The sequence below is a fragment of the Onychostruthus taczanowskii genome, unplaced genomic scaffold, assembly GCF_017590055.1.
Source record: "Onychostruthus taczanowskii isolate IOZ18803 unplaced genomic scaffold, ASM1759005v1 scaffold73, whole genome shotgun sequence".
Taxonomy (NCBI): Eukaryota; Metazoa; Chordata; class Aves; order Passeriformes; family Passeridae; genus Onychostruthus; species Onychostruthus taczanowskii.
Window position 1 is genome coordinate 2,401,984 of NW_024505118.1, and position 19,399 is coordinate 2,421,382.

General features: G+C 39.6%; 1 protein-coding gene and 1 long non-coding RNA gene across 2 annotated transcripts in view; one reads left to right on the forward strand and one right to left on the reverse strand.

Moving 5' to 3' along the window:
- The window catches only part of IMPG2 (interphotoreceptor matrix proteoglycan 2), a 51,782-nt gene extending 48,995 nt beyond the window's left edge, over positions 1 to 2,787 (forward strand). Inside the window, exons 18-21 of the mRNA XM_041422441.1 lie at positions 159 to 347; positions 535 to 733; positions 1,619 to 1,698; positions 2,692 to 2,787. Of these exons, the coding sequence (XP_041278375.1) occupies positions 159 to 347; positions 535 to 733; positions 1,619 to 1,698; positions 2,692 to 2,704 (481 nt within the window). The 3' untranslated portion in view covers positions 2,705 to 2,787. The remainder of the gene's footprint in view (positions 1 to 158; positions 348 to 534; positions 734 to 1,618; positions 1,699 to 2,691) is intronic.
- Positions 2,788 to 5,915: 3,128 nt separating this feature from the next.
- LOC121345469 lies at positions 5,916 to 8,268 on the reverse strand. Its single transcript, XR_005953975.1, has 3 exons — positions 8,132 to 8,268; positions 7,064 to 7,155; positions 5,916 to 6,097 (listed from the first exon to the last, which is right to left on the reverse strand). It is a non-coding gene; the product is annotated as an uncharacterized LOC121345469 (long non-coding RNA).
- Between the last annotated feature and the right edge of the window lie 11,131 nt (positions 8,269 to 19,399).

A 19,399-nucleotide genomic window follows, 5' to 3' on the forward strand; every position in this document is an offset into this window, starting at 1 on the left:
TACCAAAATGTATGTCCATAACAATAATAACATTAGTGATTGGACAATGCAAAGGTATTTTTGGGGTGATTTAACTGAGGGCACATCATAACAGGAACTTAAATACATTAACCAAAGCTTTTGCTGGTGTGTAATTTCCCTGTATTTCTTTGTGGCAGGTGCCGTGTGGGAGAGAACTGGTGGTACAGAGGGGAGCACTGTGAGGAATACGTGTCTGAGCCACTGGTTGTGGGTATTGCAATTGCTTCTGTGGCAGGATTTCTTCTTGTGGCATCTGCTGTCATCTTCTTCTTGGCCAGAACCCTTCGAGATCAGTACACAAGGAGTGATACTGGGGACTCCCAGGGGTAGGTGACACCATCTAATATTTTAGAACACATCGGCTACAATAAGGATAATTCTGTCATAAGTCTTATATCACACGGTTTACAAGCAACAGGACGTACAGGCACCTCCAAATGCCAGGCTTCCTTAGTCTATCTGCTGCCCTTCCAGGCTGCAGAGAAGCTCACAGTGTGTTTATTGCTCCCCCAGGCAGGGTGACAGCCTCTCGTCCATTGAGAATGCAGTTAAATACAACCCCATGTATGAAAGTGACACGACTGGCTACAGCCATTATTACCGGAGATATCCGCAGCTAACGTCCTACAGTTCCACCAGTGCAGAGACATCCACAGACTACAGCAGTGAAGAGATCAGGCACATTTATGAAAACAGTGAGCTTACTAAGGAGGTAAATGACCTTGTTTTCATAGTAGCATGGGAAAGATCATGGAAACAGTAAGCTTATTCCACACTTCTAACCTCAGAGGTGGGCCCGATCTTTCCCCGGTGTCTATGCTCCAGATAAGCAGGTTGCAGCTGCTGCAACTATTTAAAAGACAGAAAAGCTTGCTTTCCCTGCTTGCTTTTAGAGAAAGTTATGGTTTTGTTCTGACCAGTAATGAATTCGACATAATACAGGAGCTGACCCCTTAGGTAACTTCATGGGATTTGGGGAGGTTTGATGTGTTACTCGACACAACATTTACCTTTTAAAGCCAACTCTCTTACATAAGAGTAGTTGCACAGTGAAAAACTGGTACATCCAGGCCCTTTCACAGAGAGCTTTTTTTTGGGTGTTTTCTGATTGTTTTTAAAGTGTAAGTCTTTCTATAACCTGCAAGTTAGATCACATCATATTTCTTCCTGTATACACAGTATCCAAGGGTTACTGTAGAAGGCTAAAGAGAAGGGATTTGCATCCCAGAACTAACCACAGATCCTTAAGCAACTGTGAGAGGCATGAATCCAGTATGTAGCTGGTAGGCCAAATATCTCTGAGAGATAAATAGTTTTGTGAAAGCCTATTGAAATGCTACACTCTGTCCAAACCCTGGTTTTTATTTGAAAGTGAAGTATTACTGAAGTAAAATGAAGTGCTTCACTTATTTTTTTTTCATTTAGAAAATTTAAAATAAAATTAAGAAGAATTTTAGCATTGGAGTGCCCAATTTCAAGCTCCACTCTTTGAAATAGCAACACACAGGAGCTTTATTTCCCCAAACCCAGAAATCAGTTATTTCAGTAACATTCTGATTTCTATTATGTACTTACAATTCTGTTTATTGTATTCTAGGAAATTCAGGACAGAATTCGAATTATAGAGCTCTACGCTAAAGACCGCCAGTTTGCAGAGTTTGTTAGGCAGCATCAAATGTGAGTGAAATATCTTGTCTGGATAATGAATTCCTTTGATATTTTGTTGTGTGGCCTTTACATTACTGTATTATATTTTAAGGTTCTAGAAATGCTAGGACACTAGAGGCAAAGACTTCAGCATTATTTTTGAAGAGGTTCAACCCTTTTACAGTATTTAATAATCCCAGCAGTCCCAGGGGAAAAAAAAAAAAAAAAAAAAAAAAAAAAAAAAAAAAAAAAAAAAAGCTGTGAAGAAAAAAAAAAAAAAAAAACCCAAAAAAACCCAAAAAACAAAAAACAACAACAAAAAAAAAAACCAAAAACAACCTGTGAAGAGGAATAGAGGAATCCCAGAGTTAATGGGTGTCAGAGGTCTGACCTCAATTCAGGTCCTTAAAAGCACAGATAGAATCTTATTAATTCTTCTGGCGTAATTCCCATTGCCCAGTGCTTTGGTTAAAACCAGAAATTTTAAAAAGCCAAAACAAAAATGCTAGTTTGTCTTGAGTTCTCAAGATTTGGCAACTGACCAGCACCAGACAGATCATTGGTATAGTCCTGTCTGGTATGGTGGGCATCAGCTGTAACAGAAACTTTACAATTCCAAACAATTAATCAATCTGAGCTGTGTGCTTTGATGAAAGCTAAGAACAAGGAGGGTCCCCAAAGACTGAATTGTTAGCATGGACTCTATTCCTGCTGTAGGAAGCAGCAAAGCACAACTTGCTGGGTTACTTTGAACAATACTGTAGTACAATTCCTTGGCATCCTATTAAAAGTATATACAGCAGCAAAATCTCATGTTCCCAGATCTTCAGCAATATTTTGTTTTAATTGAAAGGAACAGCAGTTCCCATTTTTCCATGTCAGTAGTTAATTTTTTTCATCTTGAAAAGGATCAGCATCTAGATTTTCCACACCTGGAAACAGTAAGGGCTGCCTTGTATAAGCCTTGAATCCAGTGCTTGAAAGAGATGAACTTAACCACTGCTTTTCTGTTTTTCATTTTAGGAAGCTGCTTTAAGAAAAAAAAGAAATTGATAGAATACACATGGGAGATAAACGCTACCTTGCTGCCCCAGCAACAGACTCAGATGTGACTGCAAAGTTACTTATAGTCTTAACATTGCATGAATGGATACAGATGTTTTCTAAATGAATGGCTAAAATGTCCAGATGTCTGTTTATCTCAATTTCTTCTGGCTTTTCCATGTAAACTGACACTTTTAAGAGGTAATCAGAAGTGGCAGAGGTTATGAAAGTTCATTTTTCTTTAACTTCAAAATGGACATTGAAAGATTATGTATACAAAGGTAAAAAAAGAATCTCCTCGGATAAGAAAAGATACATGCACGATCAAAATAAAATGCACATTGAAAATCCCTGCCTGGCATTTTATCCCCTCACTGGAGCTTCCAGTGGAAATCTTATGGGTATAAAACACTAGCAGAAGGAAATATTTGATTTACAAATGAATGAGTTGTATGGGAGAACTATTGTGCTAGAGTTATGTTAGCATTATTTTAAAGCATTCACAAAATTTTAAAGCAGACACAAAACCTCACTGGAAAAGTTTTTCTTCTGTACAGATGCCTGATGTACATTTTGCTACCTGACATTAGCAAAGCAGAGGATAGCACCAAGCCTGCAGTCCCCTGAGGGCTCTCCCTGGAATACAGGGAGCCTTGGCCAGGCAGGACAGTGCTTCTGCAGCACTCTGCAGTGTCTTTAAAGCCAGGATGGGTGGTTCTCCAGCTCATTCTGGCAGACACACAAGCTGGGGCACAGAAGGGCTTCTATTGTACAAATATTCTGTGAAGCTTAAGTGACTAACGTTGATTTTTACTCTTTTTTTTTGTATGTAGACATTTTGTTTCATATTTTTTAAGTTAATTGCATTATTTATTTGTTGTGTGTTTCCTTCCCAGCTTGTTTTCATGATGGATTTAGTTGTTGAAATAGAATGATGACTAGTTTGAATAATGAAATACTATGTTGGCATTTGTGCCCATTTTTTTATAACTATCTTATATTTAGAGTTTATTCAGTGTTGAATTCAGCCAACTAATATTTGAAATTACTGTACTGGGCAGTAGCCTGCCATGAGTTCCCTTTCAAAATCAGGTACTTCAGTCCATGTACATTTGGTAGATATCAGCACTTTCCTGCGGGGAAGGGAAAAACTGAAATTATTCTTAGTTTATTGGAAATCAGCATAGAATTCCTTAAACAGAAGAAGCCTAAAGCGTTTTGAAATAGCTGAATTGAGAGGGGGACTTCCAAGTAAAGAAATGGAATTTTACCTTCAAGTTATGAAGAAAATTCTGACTATATGTTAAGCTGTGTGTGGGCTCTGTTCAGTCACCCAAGGTCTCTTGTTTAAGTCATTAACACAGCTGTCAGGGTTAGGGCATCAATTACAATCACATTAGCTTGTGCTAGCAAAAAAGGCCAAGTGATTTATTTCTACATCTGTAGTTCTCGGCCCCCATGTGCCAACAGCCACCTGATACTTTCTAGAGTTAAGTGACAGTGAGAATTACTTGGTTGTCTTTAGGCAGCTTAGCTAAACAACAGAATATTTCAATGCAATTTTTCTGCGCGTCCTGGAGAACCTCACTGGATCACTTGTGTAGTACCTTCTTGCCTTGAGTGGCAGGGGATGGGTATCAGAGCCACACATCTGTCAAAGAAATGCTTATATAAACCACTGAAAGCCAAATAATGCCAGACAGCAGGAAATATTATGGTGCTGCTGAACATTGTGACCAGACGTTATGAGACAGAGGCCCACGGGCTGTCAGAGCAGCTGGTCCAGACTTTGAGGCACAGCCCACTCCTCATGGCCCTGCAGCAGCACGGCTGAGCCATCCCATAACACCAGGGCCTGTGATCAGAGCAGAGGATTGCTGGGCTCAGGGTGGGCAGCAGCTTGGGATGTGTTTCTGCACAGTTCAGCTGCCAGCCCTGGGAGATTTGGTGCTGCTCCTGCTGGGTGCAGCAGTGGATGGCAGCTGGGATCACAGGTTTTCAAGGCATTCTGCTGTGCACAAGCTGAGATGAGGTTTGGTTACACTGAGTGTGAGGTGTTTCAGTGAATACACAGTGATATTTTATTTGTGTATGTGTGTATACATATGAACATGATGATATGTTTTCACTACAATAAAAAATTATTTCCAAAATATTTTTTCTATAACATTCATGTAGAGACTATGAGTTTGACATGGAGAAGGTGTCTTAGCCATGAGCATTTGTGTGTGTGTAGGATCAGAAAATTGTTTTACAGAGTTGGCTAAGCTGTTTAACTCCTTTGCTAACAAAAAGTGCCAAATATAGTTCATTAACAGTAGCAAGGTTACAGACTGAAAATTTGTGCTGGAAAGAACATTCCTGGGTGTTTGTTTTCAGTTAAACTCTTTTGAAGATGTTCCATCCCTAATCAAAAAGCCAAGAACTTAATCAATTATTGATTTTCTTTGGTACTTTCCCAATCCAAGACAAAGATAAAGAACTCTAAATATCCTAACAAAAGAAACAAAAAAAACCCCAAAACAACAAAAAAGCCAACCACCACCCAACCAGATCTGTGTACAAGTCTATCAATCTATTATCAGTTAGCATGCACTTTTTCACTTGATAAAGTAAAAAGTGCAGGTTTGAATGACTTGGCTTAATTTAAGAGCATGAAAAAAAACAGGTATTGTTTACTAAATGCTGATAGGTCTATCAGCATCTGTGGCTCCCCTCAAGGCTGGAAACACCGGAGAAAATGAGGCCCCCCCAGGATGCTACCAGCTGCCCCTTTAACAGAGGATCTCAAACATGCAGCAGCCCAGGCTGGATCTCTCAAGGCCTCATTTCTAAACCTCAAGGCACTAATCAGTGGCAAAATTCTACCAGGGCCCGAAATTCTAACAGCAAACAAGTGTTCAGAGCTGCAAGTCTAGCACACAAGCCTTTCAGGAATTGTGTGCTTGTCCTGCATTTTCTTTTTTGCAGAGCAGGGAGCCTTTCCCAGCAAGAAGCTAAGAGATACCAAGTAACTGAGTCTATTCCATGAAGCCCCAGACTGTGAGCTCCATGTACGACGAATAACAGTTTAGTTCCAGAAAAAAAGGCTTTTTCAGGTTCTCAGATACAGCTGAAACTACAGCTTCTCCTATCTCCTCCAGACCAAGGAAGGGCATGAATAAACTTTTCATGTTTTAAGAACTTACAGCTTAAATGTTAGAATGGAAAAAGCCTTTAATAATCAAGGTTTTCATTCACATTTCTCATCAGGCCTGCTGGAATTGGTTCTTATTCTAAAGGGCTGCAGGAGTATGAGAAGACTTTGAGCCCTCTGCCCCATGGATTCTGTGAAGAGAGGCACGCAAAGGTGCTAGAGCTCCAGCATAGGAACAGTCATCTCATCCTATAAAACAAAACAAAAATATTCACCAATACCAATTTATTTGTCTATCTGTAAGCATCATAGGACAGACACAGACTGACTCTATACAGCATAGGAAATGGGTCAGGCATCATTACTGCTTTAAATACTAGTAAAAAACTCACAGGGCTTTTTGTGGTGTTTGGTTTATTTGAAGAGTACTACAACACCAGCAGCATTTCTGTCTTATCCTTCTGCTACTTGATGCAGTTTGGGAACAGATGCATCATCTTCTATATAACATTGATCCATTTGCTTTGGTTTCATAACTGGAAAAAAATTCCAAAGCTATTCCTGTGCCAGGATTTTTTTTTTCATTTGTCAGACCAAGTGGGAAAGTTTTGGTTTTGCCGTATTTACCACTAATTAGCTCTCCTATTCTACATTATTAATGACCCCCAGGAATTTTTGTTGAGTTCCTGTCCTCTTTGACTCTTGTTTGTGCTGCTATTCACCCTCCTTGCTGGGTCACCCACCACACTGAGCAGTGCAGGCAGCTCTGCTTGGAGGATGGCAGCAGGTTGCAGGATTGAAATGTCACTTGCCTGAGGTGCTACAGCTGTTCCGAGGCCATTCCTTTAGTTTTCCTGTGTTTCCAGTTAACATAAAAGTAGATTTCAACTCTTAGTTGTTTCAGGATGAGAAATACTCTCAATACTAGTATTTTGTGAGACAGATGCTGTTGAGTTTGCATGGGTCCCCAGGACGAGGTGAGAGACTAGTGAATTTGACTCCATGTTCCTAGAAGGCTAATTTATTATATTATGATATATTATATTAAAGAATGGTATACTAAAACTATACTAAACTATAGAGAAAGGATACAGACAGAAGGCTAGAAGGAATGGTAATGAAAACTCGTGACTCTCTAGAGGCCCAACACAGCTGGACTGTGATTGATCATTAAGTAAAAACAATTCATATGAAACCAATGAAACAATCACCTACCACATTCCAAAGCAGCAAAACAGGAGAAGCAAATCAGATAATTATTGTTTATATTTTTCTCTGAGGCCTCTCAGCTTCCCAGGAGAAGAATCCTGGGCAAAGAGAATTTTTAGAAAATATCACAATGACAAGATGCCAATTTATATTTTTTTAAAATCAATTCTACCATCAGCATATCTAAGGACTTTGTTTCTGTGCTAAATATATTAAGTTGGAGTAAATTACACTTAAAGCCTAACCTTTTAGAAGGAGACATTTCTCCCAGCTCTCATTTATACAACTAAACCAACAAAATATGGCTATCTGTCTTGAATCATTGGAGATTTAAATGTTGTTCAAAGATCTATTAAGCACAAATTAGAGTTGGTGTTAATTAGGCTTGCAGTTTCATCTCCACAGCTGATTACCAGATGGGGAAACCATGCCTTTCTGGAAAGACTGACATAGCTTGAACAGAAATTAAAATGGGAGCAATAAAGGATATATCTATACATCAAAACTTTATGTGGTAGCACAGGCTTGTGGCTGGACAAAAGAGAGCAAGTGAAGAGGTAGATTTTCAGAGGTGAGCTTACAAGCAATCTGAAGTGTGAAAGATTTCCATCTACTCATGGGAGACAGCTACGAGGAAATTCACTCAGCCCCACCTAAAGATTACACAGTGATTGTATGATCACTTGTCTCAGAAAGGGAGGGGGATGCAGAACACTTCCAGCAGCAGCACAAGACTTGTTTCCTACTGTGACCTACAGGTAACTGCACTTGACTGTTTGTAGATCCCATCATCTGCTCTGTAAGGCAATGGCTTTTCTTCCCATCCCTAGTTTCACATGGAAAGATCAAAATGCTTTGATCCAAAAGAATGCTTTATATAGTCCTCCAGTAAATCAGAGACTGCTGCACAGCTTTTCCTTTTTCAATTTTTTTTATTATTTATTATTATTTAAAGTTATTATTAATTAAAATTTTGATTAAAAAATTAAACCGAAACAACCAGAAACAACAACAACAATGACAACTCAAACCAACAAAACCTTCCCGCACTTATTTTTAGTGTTTGCTTTTTACCTGCCCCCGTTAGGCATGGAGACAAACCCACAGCCATGGTGGGAAGGCAGTGTGGTCTACAGAACTCTTCCATGTCGAATTCTCACTTTGCTCTTTCCACCACAGCAATATTTATAAAGTCAGCATGCAAATATCTGTTAAAAAAACCCATCAAGTTTCAAAAATGATCCCACACTGGAATGTCCTCCCAGGGCTGGTAGGGAATGTGAATGGGAGCCTCACAAACACAGAAATTGACCCTTAAATCATTAGCATTATGCAGATAGCTCCTGATGGGACATGCCTAATGCAACATGGAATACACCAAGCTAAAAAAAGCAGAAGCAGTGGGCATGTGACTTCAGAGTAAGGTGGACGGTAAATGCTTTGGGATTATCTCTAACATTGATGCCACCACAGACATTTTCCAAAGAGCAAAGCACATGAGAGCTTTTCACTTATCTGCCAAGAAAAGAAAGGAAATAGAAGCTCCTGGTAAGAGAACCAGTCCACAGTTTGCAGCAGACCAAACCAGTCTCTAAAACGGAATCATTTAGCCTGGAAAATGGAATAAAGTCATGTCAGGAAAAACAAAGTAAATTAAGAGGTCATATTTTAAAGGTCATTTTTTTCCCCTATATTAAGAAGAGGAGAAATGCCCCACAGCCACTATGATTTGATAAACCTTCTAGTCAAGTTAAGCTTTTATGTAATTATCCTTAATATTGCTTTGCAAAGGAGAGGGCAGAACTCTGAGAATTTTGCCCAGTCAGGCCCTCTGCAGCCTGCTCTGCACACAGAGATGAGCAGGGAGGAAGGTTTAAGTATGCTGTTGCATCTATCCTTGAAGGTTACATGGAAAATTTTACTTCTGAAATATTAGTGAGGGATGTGCATGACCCAGTAGAGCAGAGGTTCTGCAGCTTCACTGCTCAGCACCTATTCAAGAACTGTCTTGTATCAGGTATTCTCAGCTGTCTGTGAACAAACTTGTGAGCTGTGCACTGTTTCTCTCCAGATGGAGCACTGCAGCACCCCTTGTAATCATTTAAAAACCTGATTAGCTGTGATGACCAGTATGTTTCAGAAGCACTTAACAAAACTTCCCACTCTTTAATTACTTGTGTGTAAAAACCAGGTGATTTTATAACAGGAAAAACTTGGTCATGGAGGAAAAACCTTGCAACCCAACAAAAATAAGAGAGCTGTTCAGCCCTGTAATATAGAAAACCAAAGATGAGAATTCTCCAACACTCATGTGAACTTCTCATGAACATTTCTTAAAGCAGCTCTCGTTAACTAAGCCTCCTGAGATACAACGGTTGTGCACTGTCCCCATTCTATGCTGGGAAAAGGGAAATCTCAAATTTAGCAAAGATCAGTCATTAGAGGATGCATTCAGGGACCAAATCTGAAAATCAGAAGTATTTATCCAGCTTTAAATGAAAGGTCATGCAAAATCCCACAGAAAATTAATGCTGAAAACCAGAACTGGTACAGCAAAATGCCATTACTTCGGCTGCATTTTATAAGACCATCAGCTGTCTCATACATCTGGGATTATTTGATCATTTCAGGACATCTGCTGATCTCCAGGGTGCTTGCCTCAAAACCCCTGCCACTCTGAGCTTTCTTCCCTCTATTTAGTATCAAAGAGCTTAAGCTTGGAAAGGCCTAATCAAAACTTGGTTCAAATTAAAGAAGAAGTCCAGCCCACTAGCAACAGTAATACTAACTGCTCTACATCCATATCAATTGGATCCCACTTTGGAGTGCTTTTGAGGCTGGGAGGAAGGAGCAAAAGATGGGAAGAAAAACAGAGAAAAGACAAAGCTGCAGTCTGAGTCAGCAACAAGAGCTCAGATACAAGTTTATGTGAAACTGCAGAAACGGAAAGAAGTCTCATCCACCTGTGTTTATAGGGTCTTTCCAAGGGCAGGACAAAGAACTGATGTCAACTTACTCTAGTTAAAAGATTTTTGGATGATTCCAACTGATTAAATCTCATTTGCAGCTGCTTTCAAAATACATTATGGACAAACAGGGTTCTCCTGAGCATCAGCAAGAAGACCAAGGCAACTACAGCCTACCAAGCGTCAGCTCAGTGAAGTTGCCATAAAATATGGAGACCACAAAACAGTTGATATCATACTAGAGGGAAGATTGCCAGCTTACCTTGAGTTCAGGGCAGTGGTCTAGGGATAAAGATCCCGTGCAGGGTAGCACAGATTGAAGTTCAGTGAAGGCTAACTTGCCCTCCTGGGTAAGCTATTCTACATGGACTGTGAGGTTGCTCAGGTTGCTTCCAGACCAGGGGACCTCACAGAACACACAAGTGATGGTTTGATCAGTGCTGGTCTGCTGCCTTGATCAGAAACTGGGCTCTGGAAAAGCAGGTTGGCTGCAGCTGGCAATTGTTGGCCTGGAAAGGATCATCCCATGGGGCAGCCCACATGACCCTGGTCATTTCACCTGCACTGACAGCAGCTGTCCTCTCAGCATGACCCCTATCCACACCTTCCCTTGGGTAGGGAGGCCAAGCTCTCTCCCCAGTAATGACAGGGCAGTTCATTTTGGCCAAGAAGGGGTGCCCTGGCTCTGGTGGGTACTCACATCTGGCACACACAGTGCTGTACTGGTTCTCCAAATGGCAGAGGCTAGAAGGGCGCTGGGCACTGCTCACTGCCAAGGGTGGAAACACTGCAGCTGTCAAACAGACATTTTCCAGTGTCTCCTGAGCAGACAGAACCACAAAGAGAAAAGTGTTCTTTGATTCACCTCATAGCTTATTATGGAATGTGGTTTCATGACGGACTCCTCTGCAGAAGACATCAGCTACTGGTACAGCTTTTGCTTCTTAAAGGAAGACTGAATAAATGCAGTCCTATTCCAACTGTCAGCATAAGGTTTGACATTTTACTTGCTTTTTTGTTTTTGTTTTTGTTTTTTTTACTTAGAAATTATTTCTTTAAACCATGCTGGATTATCTTATGCCTATCACTTTCAAAAAGCAACCTGTTTACTCAGATATTGACACATTACTGAGAAATCTGCCACAAGGTGTTTCTAGAGGCACTGTGTTGTAGTCAGGGTGCTTTCTGCAGAAAGTTGGCTGAACATCATCCTGGACACTTAGTAGGTTGAAGAACATTCAGCCATTGAATAAATCCCTGAGTGTTGTCCCAGAATTGATCATGACCCAATCTTGAAAAATTCTGATCTAGGTAAACTCCTTCAACACTAATCCTTTCCTTCACACCTCCCTCCAAAGCTGCCATCTACCCACAGAGTCACCAAGGTCCAATCTTTAACTGTATCTTCAATAAACTCTGCTCCCAGAACCTCAGAACAGTCTCATCCCAGTCTAGTAGATCCTTGCCAGCAGTGACAGTAAGCACTGCAGCTCATAGCAAAACATTTTTGGCAGTAATAATTAGCTATTTTCCACCCAAACATGTATCACTTCCCAAGTTATCACACTTATCTGCAGTTTGCCTCTCTGCTGAGGCTGCTAGTGACAGTCCATAGCCACTGGAGACTGCAATGATAAGCCACCAAATCACTATCCGAGGACAACTGATTTTCTAGTTGGCACTGTATCTCATGAGCACTCACACAAAACCCCATGTACTCAAAGTTACATTTCATCTGAACATTATCCACATAAATAAGTATGGATGTTAATAAAAGGGAGATGTCAGCACTAATAGGTGTGGAAAATTATTTTAGGAATAATGAATACTTTGGGGATTTACAGTAGCATATGGTACCTTTCACCTCCAATTTACTGGTACAAATCCAGCTAGAGCAGCATGGATAAAAACCTTTACCATCTGGTGACTTATTACTTTATGGAAAATAAGCAGGTGTTTACATCTCACATACAAAAAATCCACCACTATAACTGGAAGTCCAGTTGACTTTCTCAGTAGACAGATCAAAGAGGGGTAGAACACTCTTCTCCCCCTCCAGTATAACTGGTCTATTTAGCTGAGAAGTGAGGACAGCTGAATGCCAAATAATACTACCAATCCAATATCAGAAATTAAAATATGAACATATTTTATTCCCTTTATTAGGGAAGAGGATGATTTATGGTTTTCAACCCAAAATCTCATCTATTTTTCCTCCATCATAATGCCCCAAAGCAGTAGGTGTAACAATATTCTCCTTTCCTAAAAGCTTTATCTAGCTTCTTAAATCATTGTGGCTATAGCAATGCTACTTTACCATGATTCACATTTAGCAGCTCTCATATCACCCATAACAAGGAAGCCTGAAGTAATAACTTCCACGCCTCCGTGAGTTCTTTTGAACAATATGCATTTTTATTCAAGAGTACCATCCAAGTTTGATTTACCTGGTTTGTTAATAGATTTGCTCTCTCATGCTCCAATTTCTCCCTATGTGTTAGAAAGGTTTTTTGCTAAAAGAAATATTATCATTAATAGTGTAGGAAACATGCAAGCAGTTACTGTCAGTTTTAAAATTAATAGCAACAGGTACATAAATGACCTCTGAATTTCCTGTTTACTTATCACTTGGAAATGTGGAAATCACTTTATATACAGCAGAAGTTACTAGATGTTTAATATATCTAATCTTTCTTAGTGGCATATGGGAGCTTCTCTGAATAACTTGAAACTGGGATAGTCAAAAGATCATTTGCTTGCCTTCTTTAAAGCTCTATTTTTATCCCAGAGCAAGTAGTGTGTTTTCGGCTGAGGCTGAATGCACACTGCTTTCACATCATGTAAGATCCAGGAACGCAAATCGCATCAGAGAAATCCCTTAAGTTTCCTTGGCAAATCTGCACCTGTTGTTTTGTAGGCTCTTAATAAAAAAAAAAAAACCAATAAGGGTTCTTATTTCATTACGCCATATACACTTTAAACACTACTGATCAAAGGCATGACAATGCAAAGAGACTTTCTATTCTTTCTCCTTAGCCTGTTTTATTGGGATGATTAACACACACCAAGTAAGACAAAGCTAGAAATAGCTAAAAGGGATTGAGATCTGCCAGAAACACCATCTTACAAATCATATTATGTCTTTTCATATTCCAGTCACACCAGCTCCCTAGTCTGACCACCTGTGCCTGGATACACTGGCAGGGCTCCCCAGGGAACATTTTCATGCATCTGCTAAACTTTTCCAGGTATCTTTGGGCTTTTATCCTTACTCTGAGAAAAACAATATTAAAATAAAGAATCAATAACTACTTAGTCACCAAATATTTGGAGCCAAAAGTAGCCCTGTACAACAGAGAAGAGTCTGCATTACTTCAAAGTGACCAAGCTCCAGGCTGTAGTTTAAACACAGTGTGCACCTCAGTCTCTGTAATGACTTCTCCCTTCCAGCTCTAGCATGCTATTAATTATACAGCTGCTGAACCACAGTGGAATTCCTGGCTGAAAGAATGTGCAAAGTTTCAAGGGGTGCTCTTCTAAAAATGAAGCACAATGCATGAAGAGTTACTCAAGAATTTCAAGGGCCAGAAAGTCACAAGCCCAGATGCCTGCCATATCTGCATGGCCTGCTAGAAAGACAGCCCAGTTTAGGATTTTCTTGACACTTTTCCATTTAAGATTTCAATCCACAGCCTTTGTCCTTCAGATTCTTCTATGTATTTGTGGCACAGACAGAAGGAAAGACTGCTTTATTTGAACCTTGCTTTCACATAGTCCTGTCTCTCATCAAAACAAACACCTTCTTTAAGGCCCTCTGTCAGCTCGTACACTGCTCTAGCAAGTTTTCCAGCAGGAAAACAACAACAATAACATAAATACAAAACCAGAATGGAAAAGCAACCATCTGACACAGGTTTAAATACAATTACAAACTGGCTGAAATTAAATGGAGTCCTAGAAAAGAGATAAAGGGGCAAAGTTTGCTTTGAAATGGACCACAAAACTTCAACATAAGTTTGCACTGTTCTAACAAATGGTAAACCAGAAGGACAGGAGGTACCAGAGACTCTCTGCCATCCCCACAAAACCAGCTCAAACCAGAGTGCAGTGGCATTTGCAAAGCAAACTGGGTGTCTTATTGGATGCTGTGTAAAACCAGAGCAAAGATCCCAAGAGGTTTGGTAAGGTGTCCAGTTCACAGAGTCTAAGCTGGCAGTGGCTTGCCACAATTTGCAGCTCCTCTCGGACCATGCTTTCCAAAAGCCGGAGAAATTAATTCATGATTGGTGCATCTGCACATTGCAAAGGCTTCTGCAGTAAATGCTCAGAAGCCTTGTGGTCCATGTTGGAGCATACATCATCATAACCATGGATGCAGTCACTTTCTTCTGGGTGAGCCTAAACTCAGAGTGCACACCTTGGTGCTAGTCACTTTTGGATTTACATTTGCAGTAATATACAAGGAAAACTGCCTCTAACTTTGTAATCAGCAAGCTTCCTCACTGTCAGGACTCAGCCTGTGGAACCTGCTGAGCCTGCTATGCCTTGTTAACTTTTTTAGCTCCATCTCCAAGTGAATAAATAAATAGGTAAAATAAAATATCAAATGCAGATTTTTAAAACAATATGACACACAACTACTGCAGCAGACTTCAATGTTATTAGATGTACCAGAAAACACTCAGAAAAAAAGGGTGTGTGTGCTAAGACTATATTATCTCTTACCATTTTCTGCACCCCAGTTTCTCTTTTAGTTTCTTATTTTTTGCTCCTTTAATTTTCTCAACTTCTCCCACTTCTTAGCTGCATTTCTTATAGTATGGGTATAATGTAGTATAATATTTAATTTTCTCCTGTCATAAAGTGGGACTTGAAGGTGTGTTACACACTGAATGGCTGCTGAATTTCTCATGTGCTATCTTCTGGTGTCTCAGTTTTAAACAATATTTTGTATTCCCTTATATCCAGTTGCCTTTCCTTGATCAGATTGTTATGCCCCAATATGGTAATTATCATGAGCTAATCATTGAAAATAAGGGCTAAAATATGTCTGTCTTGTTATTCACCTGTAATAAAACAAGCTGTCTGAGACTGGAGAACTTTGCATATAAAGACATTTAACAAGATTCTGTGACCTGACAATGAACTTAAAAGAACTAGACAACAAATGAGAAGTACTTGGGCATTTAAACACAGACAGGCTCTGGAGGGGTTGCTTGGATTCTGGGCTCACTTCCACTTGGAGTCCTCAAACCTAAATATTATTCCCCCCAGCTTTCTACAATGGGACAGCTTAGCTTCATTTCCAAGAGGGAAATGTGATGGCCACTCTTGAAGGCATCTGACAGCAATACCTTTCAGCATGAGCACGTATGTGGACTTCATCCTTGTCCTCATTTACACCTTAACTGAGCTGACCACACCAAAATGACATACTGCTTCAGCCATCACCATTTCCCCTCATCTGCCTTTGGCAATTCTGCTTTACATTCTGTACATGGATACTGTGATAGAGATGAGCCTCAGGGTACAGAAATACTTACATGAGACTGGGTTTACTTAGCATAAAAATCAGCATATCTGTGTAATACCCATAAAAAAATCATGACTTTGTACACACCCAGAGCTATTCCAGCCAGCAAGTTTGCACTGTCCTGTTCTCTGAAACAAAGATGGAAACCAGTGCCAAAGGGAACAAAGCTCTTGAAAGTCAATGCATGCACATTCTGCTAGAAGTTTTCTCACATTCTTAACTCTGTTAGATCCTAAAGTGGCTTCTTCCCTCAAAAACTGTGCATACTTACACTACTAAAATGTGAATTTCACAAACTGCTCACAAAGAAAATAGGTTTTGATCCATCTTTTGTCAGCTCCTGGATCCTGACCAGAGTTTCACTTTTTATTTTTTCCAGGCATTCTGTAATGGTTTTAAATACAATGTGGTCAAAAATGATCTCGGATTCTTCCTCTGTAAAGATATCACACTTGTGACACTGACCACAGCATTTTTTGTGTGTGTCTCATCTCCAGCCTGTGCCTGCTATTTCTTTCTTTGTAATGCCTATAAAATCTGGTCTCTCTCAACAGCTTGATATTTTTTTCTTTCAGCCCCATCACCACTGGCTTTCTACACTCATCACATTTCCTCACAGCTATTCAGTGTAGCACTATTTAGATAGTTACCCTAAGCAGTAGCTTCAGTTACACTTCCTTCACTGATCAGTCATCCTCATAAGCCTGGGAGCTCTACCAGGACTCATCCTCTACCTCCAGGAACATATTTACCTTGTCTTACACTCTACTGCTTTACTGTGCTGCCATCCAGCCCATTTAGTGCCACCACCCTTTGCTGTCCCACTCTCTGTACCACCTCCAATAGCTCTTGTCCACAGCTCTCTGTGGAGATTTCCCTGTCTTCCTTTTTGAAACACTTTTCATGAAACACTTTTTTGGGGTGACTGGGGTGATTTCCCAACCCCACAGACATGGTTTCCCAGTAGGAAATCTACCCAACAGATGTATCAAATAAGTGCTGCTAACTTAAAAAATCCCACCAAATCCAACTTGAAAAAGTAAGAAAAGGAAATTTAACTTCCTTTTATTAACACAGAGAAGAGGATCCCATTTCCAGTTTTTTATACAGTTATAAACACACCATTCTTATATTCTGAAATTATGTCTGGCCTTGTACATTTAGTTTACAGACTCACATTTAGTTTCCTCTGCTCTGGGCCATATTCCTACTTGTCACAGTGTTTCTCTGTTGTTCTGAGCAAGCTGCTAAGTTACTAAACATCTGGAAATCTGGAGCACCTACTTCCTCTACCACAGAACCAAGGGAAGTACTCAGCCTTCTGAGGTTAATGGTAGGCCAAATTATATTTATCTGTAGGCCTTTTCCTCAATCTATTAATTGTTCTCCCCTAATAATTAGACAAGGATTATATTAGTGCCTCATTTGGGTGCTGAAGAGGTCCATTAAGCATTTGAGGAAAGTTCACACAGAAGCTGTACAAATTAATATTAGTAAAAGAGCAAAACTAAAACCCAACAAAAGCCATTAAATCTGGCCAAAAATAAACAGAAAAGTAAAGTGGTGAAACACCTCAAACCCCAACAGTGCAGGACAAATAAAGATTCATGAAAGATCGTATAACCTGCTAAACATATATTACCTCTCCTCCAAATTACATGTAGAATTCTCTGCATTTACATGGTTCTCCTTGTGTCTCACTAACCACAGTGTCAGGGTCTTAGCAAGCTGTCACCTGGCATAAGGAGTAACAGTTGTCTTAAATTAAAATTGCATGCTGAACTAGCAGCACAAGGGCTCATTAGAAAGAATGAAGGAGAAAACCTGGCCAAACTTCTCTTCAATTTTCATTTATCCTTTAAGGACAATCAGGAGAGCAGATGGTGTATCATTCCTGCACAGCTTCTGAGTAAAGAAAGCTGATCCATTTATTTAATAGTCTTACCTCCTGTCAGTCCTGTCTTTGGCAAATGGCATAGTGCAAGCTTTCCCCTTACTACAAGACTTCTTTCCTGACAGGCTTGGAAAAATTTAAGCTTTCCTGTCAGTCAGATGAGTCCCTTTATCCCATTTGGCAACAAACCAAGCAAGTCTGTAAAAATAGACTGCCATCTGACTAAGCAACTGAGAGAGAGACTGTAGGACATGCTGGAATACCAACCTGAATGCTAGTTAATCAGCTGATGCCTTTCCAGCAACACCTTCTGGCTGCTCATAAAGCACAGGAGACCTCTTTCAATAGTGCACTTAAAAGAACATATTTTAAATGGGCATTTGCTTTGTCTTCTTTGTGAGGATGTGTGTGTGTGTTTTTGTGGCTGTACTATAGCTTCCTGATTTTAAAGGTTTGTTAACTTGAGCCTTTCTTATGAGATCTCTCTAGAAAGTCTCATGCTATTTTCTTTTCATCTTTTGTGCTTTGGGACAAAAGGGAAAGATAAGAGACTCAAAACCAAACATAGTGCAGAAGGCCTTAGTTCAGAAGACTTCTACATGAAGGTTTTCTGATGCATACTGATTTGGCAGACAGGAATTATCATTGTTGGCTATTAGAAAGCTGCAGACAAACATGGATCCATCTTTGTGAAAACGAAGTCTGATGTAGTGCATACTGATTTGGCAGACAGGAATTATCATTGTTGGCTATTAGAAAGCTGCAGACAAACATGGATCCATCTTTGTGAAAACGAAGTATTTCATGGTACTCTGACAGTATCAAGAGTATTTTGGCACTATTGACAGAAAATGTTTCATCTAAAATACATTAAGCTCCCTCCATTCAGATGAATCACCAACACAATCTAGAAAGAGACAATAAAGTAACTGGAGGGAAAGACACTCCTCCTTCATCTCAATATCTGCTTCACCAGCTTAGTCTCCTGAATAGGGTAACCTTGAATAAAGAAGTAAAATGTCATTTATTCTATTATTTCAGGCTGAATAATAAAATGTGATGGCTTCAAATAAATAAAATTATTCTACAGCTACCAAATTTAACAATCAATAATAACACCTGAGAATTTTTTGAGGCATGTATGCATACAGGCTCTACCTCACTATCTGAACTTCACATTTTGGATCACCTGCCTTTCCAACACTGCTTCTACTCCCTTACTCTCAAATGTATTTAAGCAGATAACCTACAGCACACTCTGCTGGAATTTCTAGGCTGGTACTTAACTGAGAATTTTTTCACTCATGCTTTTCCAAGTAATTTACTTTTATACCTATACAAATCATAATTACAATTAAAAGTCTTATATTATTATTGACATTGTGCCCTAGAGATGCATTAGAAAAGGTACCTGCACTTCAAAGAATGAGCGCACTATTTTAGAAGTAAGCACCAGTATGGGACAATAGGGAAGGAAATTTCAGGGAAGCAGTCAATACCTACTGTCTTAAGGACAGGGCACAGACTAGACTGTTACATCTAGATTGCTATCCCACATTACTACAGAAGACTTCAATGATAACTTTCAAGAAAAATTTAAATAAATGCTATGTCAAATATGAGAGGAAAAGCCAATTTCAATGAGAAAAGTGGAGTATTTATTTAATCCATTTGTATCACGATTATCCACACTGAAGGGAAGAGTGGAAAGAACAAAGTTCCTAAATTTTGCTGTTGCCCACCCCATTATTTTATTATTATTGTTGCCTTAAAGACATACCATGGTACTCTACAAGACTTGGTGATCAATTAAATCAATATATCACCAGAAAACAACCACATATTTATAGTTTCATGGAAAAAAATGTTAATTATAGAGTAAAATATGTGTCTCAGTCCTCTACTAAAGCCTTTGAGGAGAGAAACACATCCAAGATAGAATTACAATT